The 12,410-nt window shown below is 53.0% G+C and overlaps 2 protein-coding genes across 14 annotated transcripts in view; one reads left to right on the plus strand and one right to left on the minus strand.

The window, feature by feature from the left end:
- Positions 1–10,293, minus strand: part of PIP5K1C (phosphatidylinositol-4-phosphate 5-kinase type 1 gamma) — a 54,461-nt gene extending 44,168 nt beyond the window's left edge. For 6 of the 11 annotated variants that reach the window (XM_045202334.3, XM_024569149.4, XM_045202332.3 and 3 more), the window contains exon 1: positions 4,874–5,089. In XM_045202334.3, the coding sequence (XP_045058269.1) occupies positions 4,874–4,967 (94 nt within the window). In that variant the 5' untranslated portion in view covers positions 4,968–5,089. Of the gene's footprint in view, positions 1–4,873; positions 5,090–8,842; positions 9,002–10,220 lie in introns of those variants that run through there. The other 5 variants (XM_045202335.3, XM_045202331.3, XM_024569152.4 and 2 more) reach the window with 4 other exon arrangements.
- TJP3 (tight junction protein 3) overlaps positions 8,138–12,410 on the plus strand; it is a 28,580-nt gene continuing 24,307 nt past the window's right edge. Inside the window, exon 1 of one of the 3 annotated variants that reach the window (XM_024569143.4) lies at positions 8,138–8,368. The gene's annotated coding sequence lies outside the window, so the exon portion shown is untranslated. Of the gene's footprint in view, positions 8,369–8,405; positions 8,685–12,410 lie in introns of those variants that run through there. The other 2 variants (XM_024569144.4, XM_024569147.4) reach the window with 2 other exon arrangements.

Consider the following 12,410-nt stretch of genomic DNA (forward strand, 5'->3'; position numbering starts at 1 on the left):
TCCAGGGCACACAGACTGAAACCCAGTCCCGGTTTCCTCCTCTCCCTCACCTCCCTCCACCCCCATGCCCCACCCCTGGTCCAGACCCACCCACCCTTCTGCAGCCCCTCCCCCACCAAGCAGCCAGAGCATACTCTGTAAACCTGACTCTGTGCCCCCTGCCCGGCTTCAACCCACCAACCCACCAGCACCACAGACTGAACTCAGAACCAAACTGAGGCAGAGCCAGGGCCTCCAGGGCCCCATGTCGCTGGCCCTGCCTATCTCAGCCACTGCCCCACTCACTGACTTACAGCTTCTGTTGCTCAAAGAAATCACACTCATTCTGGCTTCAGGGCCTTTGCACATTCCCTCTGCTTGAAAGCTCCACCCTCAGCTGCTGTTTCTCACTCCAGTCGCCTCCTCTCCTGCCCACCTATGGCAGGCCCTGGAATCCGCAAGGCTCCACTCCCCTCTGCGCACCCGCCTCTGTCCAGCATGGTTTTACTCAGGGTCAGCAAACATTTTCCGTAAAGGACCAGAGAGTGAATATTTTCCACACCGTGGCTGTCAGGTCTCCGTCTGGAGACTCAGCTCTGCCACTGCAGCATGAAAGCGGCACGGACAACATGTGAGTGAATGGGCGTGGCCATGTGCCAATAAAACTTCAGTGACACAAACCAGCGGTGGACAGCATTTGTCCAGGGGGCCACAGACTGCAGCCCCTGGTCTAATCTGTGTACCCCACCCCAGCCCCACCAATCTGAGAGGCCAGAGGGCAGCAAGGGAATCCCCCTGGTCACAGATGTGACTGCCCTAGGCACCTAGAACACACCCCCGCCCCGCCGCCCCAGCCCCGTGGCCCACAGCAGGCGCTCGGTGACTGTCCAGTGCGCACTGGTGGCGGAGGTCGAGGCAGCTGCACGTGCTCAGAGACCCACCGCACACCCCAGCTTGTGTCAGGCCCCGCAAGAAGCAGTTCATGGTGTAAAGTCCCCTTTGATTTGCGTGTGGACCCAGGGAAGGAAAACCCCAGCACTCACGTGGAGTTGGCTACACGCCAGGAGCCCCTCTAAGGGCTCCGCCCCTCCATTCACTCTGTCCAGCCCCACGAGGAAGGCACGGTCATCAAGGCCACTTCACAGACGGAGACACTGAGGTGGAGTGTCCCCGGCTGGTAAAGATGGTCCAGCTCCCAAGGCCTCTCCTCAGGGCAGACAGATGTTGCCAGTCCAAAGTGCCTTAGGTTGCATTCCTAGAAAGTGGCCAGGGCGAAACTCAGCCTGGGAGCTTTCTGTCCCCTCAGGCCACAACTCACTCTCAGTGAGGGGATGAGAGAGCACTGCAATCCCTGGTTACCATTCGCCCACAGCTACAGAGGAGGCCTCTAGTGGTGCCGGCCCCTCACTGTTCTTCAAGCACACCAGGCCTTTGCCTGGACCGTGCTGCAGTCCGACCCCTCTCCCAGGCCTCCTTCAAATATCCCCATGCAGGAGGAGATATTTCAGCAAAAATTTGAAAGAGCTAAGGAAGCAAATGACACAGATATGAAGGACGAGTGTTTTAGGCAGCAGGCACAGCTCATGCAAAGGCCCTGGGGCGGGACTATGTCTGGTGTGTTGGAGAAATGGTGAGCCCTGGTGTGGCTGGAGCAGAGTGAGGGGGCGGGAGGGGGAGAAGGGGGGAGGTGAGGGGGGCATGTCATGCAGGACCTTCTGAACCATGGGCAGGACTTGAGCTTTTACCGGGAGGAAGCTGGGAGTCCTGGAGGTTGTAGGCAGAGAACGGGTGGGATCTGAGTCAGTTTTTATGGGAGTCTTCTGAAGTGAGCTGCCAGGAGCACGTGAAGCGGCGGGGATCAGGCCAGAAATGGATGATGGGGCTGGACCAAGTGGAGGCAGAGGAGGGGGAGAAGTGGGTAGATTCTGGGTCCATTTTGAAGGCAAGGCAGACATAACTGGCTACCAGATTAGATGTAGGAGGGTTTGGGAGGTCTGGGAAGAAGCTGACTGTTCTGAGATACCACGGGAACAGGAAGGACAGGAGGAAAACGGCTCTGAAACAGCAGACCACAGCTCAGCCCAAAAGCCCACAGTTGGCCCCACGAACGTGCCCAAGCCCCCAGGAATGAGGCGCCCCACACAACCCCCAAAAGCCAATGAAGAATCCCATCAGGCCTTCTCTGAACTAGAGTTCAGGAGCCCAGGCATTTAAAGTAACCAGATTCTAAACACCAATGAGATATATGTTTCACCTCCCATCAGATTGGCCAAAACGGCAGAGCTGATAACATCTGGAGCTGGCAACGCCGTGGGAAGACAGTCTCTCTCGGCCCCGGCCGCACCTTCCTGGCAAGCCTTCGGGTGCTAACAGCCACTTTTCAATCTGCTGGCCCCTGACCCAGCTACTCCAACGTGGGACTCCAACTCGTGGGGATCGAAGCACCCACATTCAAAGACAAGCCATTTACCGCCTGTAACAGCAAAAGGCAACTCCAGAAACAGCCTGAATGTCCCTCAGCAGGAGGCTGGTGAATCAGCAATGGCTGGTGCCCGGGGCAGCTGTCGCTGACATACATCAAGCACTCTCACCCCATGTCACAGATGGGGACACTGAGGGCTCAGAGAGGTCCAGGCATTTACTCTTCAGGGGAGTCCAGGCAGTGTGACTCTGGAGTTCCCGCCCTCTGAGCCACAGTGCGTATTCTCCTTCTGAAAAAATAACTGATACTAGCATGGGGGGAAAATCCAGACTATTACAGATTAAAAGCAAGCAAGTTACAAAATAACAGGTATAGTGCAGTGGCTCTCCCCCAGGGTGACTATCTCCAGGGGACACTGAGCCGTATCTGGGACACTATATTTGTCACAACTGGGGGGAGAAACTCCTAGCATCGAGTGGGTCAGGGCCAAGGATGCTGCTCAACACCCTCCAGCACCCAGTGCAGCTCCTTAAAACAAAAACTTTTCTGGCCCCAAAAGTCAATAGTGCTGAGAGGGGAGACCCTGGTGCAGCATGAGCCATCACGGTGGAGGACATGCAGACCCGTTTATGTGTTTATATATTTATACCGCAACAGGAAAAGCGTGGACAGCTATCACCCAAGCCTCACAGAAATTAAGTCAAGAGAAGTGGGTTTGGAGGGGGAGAGGCAGCTCTTTAAGGAGAATAAAATCAGTAATTTGCTGGAGAAGGCAGATTTCTGTGGATTTCAGTGACAGGAAGGGAGGGCCAGCCAGTATCTTCCAGGCCCCATGCTCAGACCCAGGGGCTGGGACTTTATCTGTCCCCAATCAGCTCACCCAGCCCCTGATAAGACGAATGTTTGCTCTACAGCTTTCCAGTGGTCACTTAGTCTGCGGCTATTTTGTCTCTAACCAGCCAGGCCAGAGGGCCGATGATGGAGCTCAGCAGGCTGAGAAAGAACCTCGCTGGGGCCCTCAACCACTCACGGTGCTAGTCTGGCAAAGGCACCAGCTGAAAGAAGGCGAGGCGACTGGATGGTCGGAAGGAAACAGGTCATCTACCAGACGTTCCAAATGGCAGTGGGAAAGGAAGCAGTGGGAGTCTTCCAAAGCACAGGATTCATATCCTCTCTCTCTCTCTCCCCGCTTCTCCCAGCTCCCAGGCAGCAGAGCATCTCCCTGACTGCCAAGAAAGCTTCTGGAGGCCTGGGGGAGACGGAGGATGGATGCCCATGTGGGTGTCTACAGGACTCCGCCCACGAGGGCTGCCTGGGAGGAGCACAGGGTTCTTTAGATCAGGAAACTTCCTATTTGGAGAGCTTGTGACCTCAACTGAGAAGGAACCGCAGTGGCTCTATACTCCACCCCAGGGAAAGGCAAGCCAGGAGCTGGTGGGTCTGGGCGAGGCTAGCTTACTCCCCACACCTGTTCTGCTGGAGGGGAAGAAAGGCAGGCCAAGAAGAGGAGCACCAAGAAGCAACGGCCCTACATGACTACAGCAGACCCCCGTGTCCAGGGAAAAGCATTAGAAAGGCCTGCTTTTCCCAGGTCTGCTTAAAGAGTCCCGACTCAGAAGGTGCCTTGAGATGTCATGCCCTTAGCCCCCTCCTGAGAGAGGAAGGTAAGCTAAAGCTCAGACAGGGAAGAAAAGGACAGTGCCCCAGACACTGGGTCTACTGACTTCCACAAAGAGAGATGAGATAGTCAGGAGGCTGACCCAGATGGCCACAAAGACCCTCCCTCCTCCACCCCACTTGCCCCTGGCCTTCCCAACCAATAAGATGTGCCCATAGGGGTGACCATTTGTGAAGGGAAGGGGTGAGGCCAGGAAGCTGATACCGGTAAGGTGTGTGACCCAGAGAATGTGTCCAGGCAAGAGGGCACATTTGAAACAGTGTCACCCCGTCATGCCCTACCTTGGAGACACGGTCCCCTCAAGGGAACAGGGGTACTTCACCATTCCACACACTTAGAACAACCCAGCCACACCAAGAATGAAGGGACGTCGTCCCCGAACGCCCTCAGCAGGAGGCGGAACACTCACCCACCACGCGTCCTAAGTGGGGGGGTCTTCCCTGCACGCTTTCAAAGCAGGATGCTCCACCCACAGCCTCTCAGAATGGGGCCCTGCACCCACTCCCGCCCCCAGCCCGGCGCCCCCCCACCAAGGGATCCCCGAAATAGGCGGTGCCACTCCAAGCCCCCAGGTGGAGCGTTCCAGCCTCCCTCCAGCCCCGCGCGGCGAGTCCCCCGATCAGGGCGTAGGGTGTTCCATCCCCCCGCGAGCACCCCCGAGTGGAATGTTCCGGTGTCCCCGCAGCGGGTCTCGACTACCCTCCGGCTCTTGGACGGGACCACTGGGCCCCAGCAGGGGGGGCAAGCGGGTCCATTCCGTGAGAACGAAGGGACGCGAGGTCCGGAACCGTTACCTGACGCCGCGCCGCTCTCCGCAGCCCAGGTCACCTCCGAGGTCACGGTCCCCCCCTCGGCGCTCTCCGCCTCGTCCGGCACTTCCAGCTCCATAGCCACGCGCGCGGACCGACTAGCGAGCGGGCGGCCGGAGGTTACGACCCAAGCAGCGGCCGCCGCCGCTGAACAACAACCGCCGCCGGCTGGAGGGTGGAGGGAGGGAGCCGAGCCCAGGGACCAGGGGGAGGGCCAGGGACGGGGCCAGTCGCTGCGCCACCGCGCACCGCGCCCGCAGCCTATTGGAGCTCGGGGGCGGGGCCTAAGTGCGGCCGGCCCGGGAGTGCCTCCAGCGCCCCCATGCGCCCATGGTGTGGAAGGGCAGCGCCATTCCAGTCAACATTGCAATAGCACTAATATTATACATGAAATAGGGATATTTACAACTAATACATTACTTATCATTATATTATAAGCAACACAAACTACTGTTAAATGTTTTAATTTAAACAGTAATTGTAATGTAGTAAAGTTTAGTTTTCATTATACACAATATGTATATTATATGTAATAATATTGATAAAGATATCATTAAATAAAATGAACATATTATTATATAAGTAACATTGATATTTAGCCCTGGCTGGTGTGGCTCAGTGGGTTGAGCGCTGGCCTACAAACCAAAGGGTCACTGGTTCGATTCCTGGTCAGGGCTCATGCCTGGGTTTTAGGTCAAGTACCCGGTAGAGGGCATATGAGAGGCAACCACACATTGAAGTTTCTCTCCCTCTTTCTCCCACCTTCCCCTCTGTCTAAAAATAAATGAATAAAATCTTTAAAAATATATAATGTACTAATATATATAATGTTATTTATAATATGATGGTAAATATACGTAATAATATTATTATTAAATGCTAGTCTCAGAGCTAAAGCCTTTGCATGGGATATCTCCATAAGTTAGGGATCTGTTTTCTTACTACTAATTTATTCCCAGTACCTAACACAGAACCTTATGCCTAGAAAACAATAAGTATTTGATAATATTAATCAAGTATATGAAAACTGTTACCATCCCCAACAGGAGCTCAGACAATCATGCAAAGAACCACGCTGAGAATCGGTGTTATTTATACGAAGAATAATTGTGTTACTGTTGTTATTAAAGTCTACTGGTGAACTTATTAATGGCATGACTGGGCAGTTATTAATGGTGAGGTCATGATTTGGGAAGTAATAAATGCTGCTAATTGTAGTTTTACTCATAACTAATGATCTCCTCTGTGGGGGTGCTGGGCACCCCCTAGTGAGGGACAGAGCTGGGATGTTTTCACCCAGGCCTGTCTGGTTCCGGAGACATTGGTTCGTCATCATTGTCTAGGGTGCTGGGGAGGTGTCACCCAGGAGTTTGGTAGAGATGCAGAATCTCATGTCCCACCCCAGACCTCCTGTGTCGGAAACTCTGAGTGGGGCCCCATCATCTGGGCCCCAGTGAGCCCCCTGAGACAATGTGGATGCCTCAAAGAGGTTGAGAAGCACTAGTTCAGACAGCTAGAAAAGGGTGATAAGGATCATGAAAATGAAAGAATGTTTTAAAAAATCAATTTCAGCATTGATTCTAAACGTCTCCTGGTGGGAAGTCAATATAAAACTGAAAAATCAAGAAGCGGTAAAACAGGCATTATTTGGAGACGAGGAAGTGAATGTCAACATAATTTAGCTTAAAAGAAGTTAAGGGGACAGAGCCTCCAGGAAGGGAGAAATTGGGGGGTGACAATGCCACTTGGCTAATTTTAACAAGCCTGAATTAGAACTCGACTCTTTAAAGTGCATGTATGCATAAAATTTAATTTAAAAAAATGAAAATGTAAAAAGACAAAACCAAACCAGCGCCAGAGTGGGGGACAGGAGCGTATAGACAGAGAATGGACAGGAGGGGATGGGGCCTGAGTGGCCCCGCGGCTTCGGGATCCTTGATTCATCCTCCCACGGCTCCTTCGTTCCCGTTTTACAGGGTAGAAAACCGAGGCCGCCTGGCTGGAGCCGGTTACCTGGTTTCTGGCGCCCTCTCCTGGGTATAGAGGCTATTACCACCAGCACTAGGTACCAGGTTCGAGGGACCCAAGCGTCGTCCATCCCTCTTCCTATATTCCGTTCATTCATTCGTTCGTTCATTCGTTCATGCCACAAATATTTATTGAGGACCTACTGTGTACCAGACACTGTTCTAGGTCATGGAGATACAAGAATGAGCAAGACAAAATCCCTGACCTCAATAAGGTGACATTCTAGAAGAGACAGATAAAGGAGCACAGCACAGCAGGTAATTTCAGCTGCTCATAAACACTTTGAAAATAACACAGATGTATTCCAAAAAGGCAGGCTCAACATCTACTATGCATTAAGCACCTAGTCCAGCACTGCCCAAGAGCACTACAATACAAGGCAATTTAAATTTAAAAGCCAAAACGTTCTTTTAAATTTTCTAGTAACCACAATTTAAAAAGCAAAATAGAAACAGGTGAGATTACTTTAACGATATATTTCATGTAACCCAACATATCCAAAATATTATCATTTCAATGTAGAGGGGTTATTCAAAATATCAAGCTATCCTTTTTGGGTACTGCATCTTGCAGCCCCCGTGTGTATTTTATACTTAACCACATCTCATTTATTGGGACCAGCCACCTGAGGGTAGTGGCTAGAAGGTGCAGACCTACTGTGTGCCCTGTCCTGTTCTAAGCACTTTATGGACATTCACTCATTTACTCAACCCTTCGAGCCCCCCACTAGGAAGTAGATGCCAGTGTTTTTCCCATTTTTTAGATGAGGAAACGGAGGAGACCCGAAGCTACCCAGCTGGGAAATGATTGAAGCTTCTCCCCATACGAATCTGGCTGGTCACTTTGTAGCACAGAAACAGAATTTGCTCTCAGATCTACAGAGCGAGAAGAAGCCAGCCCTGCCACAATTTGCCTGATGGCATGCCGGGTGGAAGGCACGGCAAAAGGCTTGGCAGTTCTGGCTGTAAAAGGAGCAGCGGGGAGAGGGGTCTAGCTAGGAGGAGTTTCACTTATTTATTCCTTAATTTACTCAACAAACCTTTCCTGAGGACCTGCCTACATGTGCTGGTCCCACTGCGGATGTCAAGGGCCCAGGGGTGATTGGCACATGCAGGGCAGGACCCAGCCTCCCTGGCCTCTGGGTGAGCAGGGGTTAAGGCTAGCTGCTGCCACGTGAGAGCACCTTACGACAGAGCCACACACCCAACCAGCCTCCCTGCCTCTCTCACACTGCCAGTTCGCCTGTGCATGTTGCGTGTTGTATGTTGCCGCGCTGGTTCCACCTGGCACGGGACCTGCTAGCCTGTTGCTACCACAAGGGAGGAAAAGTTGAGCAAACAGGTGGGGAGGCCAGAGCTCAAACGTCAGGTTCCCTCCCCACCCCCATGCCAGGCGAGCGCCCAGGCCTGGGCTCCTGCTGCCTGCCCAGAGGCAACTCAGCCTCCTAGACAGGTAAGTCCCTGCTCTGCCCACCATCCCGAGGCCCTTGCCGGGACCAGAGTCCCCACTGTGGGGACCCGGGATCCCAGATCACCTCCCCCAGCTCCCCGGAAAGCAGGAAACTGACCCTCCTGTGTGGGCATTTGACATAGTTTCTAAAGGATTATCTGGCTGGCAGTTACAGCCTTTGGCAACCAGCCCAGGACGCCAGAGCCAGGACCTAAAAGGGTCATTGTTGGCCCAGGTGGTGCCAGGGGGCCGAAGGGGCACAGCCTGGCCTCTTTGATCCTCCAAACTAAGGATGGGAAGTCGGACAAGGAGGTAGGAGGTGGGCAGCCTGGCATTTGGTCAATGTGGGGGCTCCCTGGAACTTCTGAAGAGGCCCCCACGTCTTCTGACAACTGCATAGGCTTTCCACTACCACCCAAACCTGCAGGAGCTGGGGAAGCAGGTCGGGGAAGCGGGTCCTGGGGTCGGCCGCCTTACCTTGTTTCCCTCCATTCCTTCTCTGGGTCAAGTCTCAGGGCGGTGAAGTGCAGGAGGGGGTGGGGGGGAGCCGAAGGTTGTCACAACAGTCCCCAGAGCGGTCTGTGGGCAAGGAGCCAGGATGGTCTCTGGGCGTAGGAAGCCTAGAACTGGAGAGCAGAGAGGTCGGTGGCAAGACGTTTTTCTGGGTCATTTGCTCCCAGAAGCACAGGACAAAAGGAGCTTCCTGGGATCCAGTGTCTGATTGAACCTCAAGTCTCTTTGTCCCGGACCAAGTGCGTCCCTGGAGGCTGGGGCCAGGAAGGCATGGGCACCCGAGGTGAGGGGCACAGGGCAGGCCTGGCATTTGGGATCACCCCAGGGTACCGTGGTCACGGAGCTCCCCAGGAAGAGAGAGGCTTGTGATTTGGAGGGTTGTGGGGTTGTGGGAACACATCTCGACTGAGACAGCCTCCAGCCATTTCTCCTGTCTGGGCCTCAGTTTTCCACTCTGTAAAGTGGATGTCAGACCCCCACTGTGTAGCAGGGCTGCTGAGAACAGCACACAATAAGGCTGGTAATAGATGCTCAGTCCTGTGGGGGTCACGGGAAAAGGTGCCCCACTCAAAATCAGACCTCAGAATGTCGAGCCAGCTGCTTTCCTGTTTTATAGAGGTCGAACCCTGGCTCAGAGAGGGGCAGCCACTTGACCAGGGCTGCACAGTAAAGTAGGACCATCGAGCAAGTAGACATCAAATGTAGAGAGCAGAGAGGTCTGGGGGCTGCCCCCTGACCAAAGCCCCAGGCTCAGCATCTTGTAAAAGTCCTGCCTCCCTGATTCAGTGCTCCGTGAGGCCCTCTGAGTTCTGGGGAAAGTTCACAGTGGAGAGTGTGGGCCCCTGTTCTTCCTTCTCGGCCTGGCCTGATGCCAGGGGAGCAGTGTTTGCTCCGGGTGGAGCCTGACACCCTTTGGAATGGGCCAAGATCAGTGGGAGATGTGACTGGGAGGCGGAACTGCCCAGGGACTGAACCTGTGTTTATGGAGCACCTACTGTGTGCCAGGTGCTGTTCTGGGCTTTGGGGATTCAGCAAAGGTCCCTGATCTTGTGGTAGAGGAAGATAGAGAAGAAGCAAGGCATAATAAGGAAGCAAACTATATCCTAAATTGTATCCTGGGTCAGAGGGCGGTCAGTCTTAGAGGAAAAAAGAAGTAAAAGAGGTACAAGTAATAGGAATGAGACAGGTGGGAAGGTATTTTACAATTTTGTTTTGATCCTCACCTGAGGATATATGTTCATTGATTTTCAGAGAGAGAAGAAAGGTGGGGGGTGGGGGGAGAGGGAGAGAAAGAGAGAGAGGGAAAGAGAGAGGAAGAGAGAGAGAAACACCAACGTGGTACCTCCTGTACGCATTCCGATTGGGATCAAAGCCCGCAACCATTTGGTGCTCGGGATGACGGGGATGACGCTCCAACCTGGCCAGGGTGTATTCTACAATCTTAAACAAAGATTAGGGAGAATTCATTTGAGCAGACTTGAAGGAAGTATTTAGGGCTTTCCAAGCAGAGGTAACATCCTGTGTAAAGGCCCCCGGGGGCAGGATCTTGCCTGGAACAGCAAGGAGGAACTGGTAGTTGGAGCAGAGTGAGTGACAGATGGAGGAAGTGAGGGTAGGGAGGGGATGGGGGTAAGACAAACAGGGCCTTGTGGGCCCTGGGGAGGACGTGGGCTTTTACCCAGAGGGGAAGTGGGAGCCCTGAAGGGCTGAGATCAGAGGAGGGACCGGGTTTGACTCAGGTGTTCACAGGCGCCCTCTGGTGGCTGTAGGGAGGACAGACTGTGAAAGCAGAGGGCTGGAGCCACGGGGACCAGGGCTGGGTTGACTGGGATGGTCCAGGTGGGCAATGATGAGACTAGGCCAGGTGGAGGCATAGGAGAGGGGAGAAGTGGGCAGATTCTGGAAAGATTTGGGTAGAACCACAGCCCTTGCTGATGTATAAGAAATATACTGGGGTACCAGGGTGATTAGTAAGAAAAGTGGGAGGAATGTTTTGGGGCTTGAAGATTTTAATGGGTGAGTAGAACAAGTAACTGGGAGGTAGAAATCTGAGCGGGGAGCCTTGGATGGCAGTATGGAGCCCTTTGGTATTACGGTGTTAAAGGATTTTTTTTCAAAAAGTTAAAACGTGACTCTCACACTAATATAAAACGAAGAGGTGGCCCTGGCTGGGTAGCTCGTTAGGTTAGAACGCCGTCTGTCTGATACACCAAGGTTTCGAGTTCGATCCCCAGCCAGGGCACATACAAGAATCAACCAATGAATGCATCGACAAGCAGAACAACACATCAATGTTTCTCTCTCTCTCAATCTCTCTTTCTCTCCCTTCCTCTCTCTCTCTCTCTCAAAAATCAATGAAAAAAACAAGGTGCTTTATGAGTCTACTTAGCTCATTAATTCACGTGGGAACCAGGAAGCTTTTACAGCCTGTTCAAGGAAAAGCATAAGGGAAGAACACACACAAGGCGTCAAGAAGGCTGAAATGAATTTACAGATAAATTCAAAACTGGTCAGTAGTGCAGGGCAGTAATCTGTGGCCTTCACAGGACAATGTTAATTTGCATTTCCATAGACAAGAATGGTCTGCAATACCACCAGTTTCCTGCCATTTACAGGGTTGTGAAGTAGTGTGTAGTGATAAGAAACACGGATGACTTGGGCAGGTAGCAGGAGTCTGGCATTAATCAGGTTCTCAATAAACATGCTTTGAATGGATGCTAGGGAGCCATGGAATGTTTTCGAGCTAAAGCCGCAGCTCATTCACTGCCCAGTCGTTGCCGGGACTATTTGCTGAATGTCTGCTCTCCTCGCTGCTCTACCGCTGTAGTATCCCTAGTGCCTAGAACAGTGCCTGGTATGCAGCAGGCGCTCAATAAATGAATATCACAGGCAGCCACCTAATATTCTGGACATAGTAGACAGGCCAGTGCTGTGTACTCTAAGAGGTCAGCTTCCCAGGGTGTCAGGTTCAGCCACAGAGCACATAAAGATTGTCACCGTGGGGGACCTTTCATGGGAGAGGTCAGAGGGGGGCTGGCTTGGGGTAGCAGTGCAGAGGCCAGACCGAAAACAGGGACTATAGCAAAGGTATCAGAGCAGGGCCCCACCCCCAATGACTGCACAGGACAGGTCTTGCTATAGACAGTTCAGGGGGCTTTCCCTCCAGCCCCGGGGCACCATAATTCACCCCTGTGTTTTCCCACTGGGGCTGTGTCCCTCCTCCTGATCCGCAGTGGAGAAGGAGGCATAAGGAGCACCCAGGCAAACCTTTCCTGCACCTGCTACATGCCAGATGCATGAACATTTGAACCTTCCTAAGGATGCCACTCAAAGTCAGAACCAGGCCGTTAAAGCCGTTATACAGATGGGGAAACCGAGGCAGGAATCAGAAGGGCTGGAATTCATGCCAAACTTAGCAGCTCCCTCTCTTCAGAGCTTCCTTCTAGAGCTTTGGCATCCTCCCTGAGCTCCATCTCAGGTGTTCACAGCTGTGAATACAGCTTGGATACAGCTGTGTACTGTATTTCAAGCT

Source organism: Desmodus rotundus, chromosome 9, assembly GCF_022682495.2.
Source record: "Desmodus rotundus isolate HL8 chromosome 9, HLdesRot8A.1, whole genome shotgun sequence".
Classification (NCBI taxonomy): Eukaryota; Metazoa; Chordata; class Mammalia; order Chiroptera; family Phyllostomidae; genus Desmodus; species Desmodus rotundus.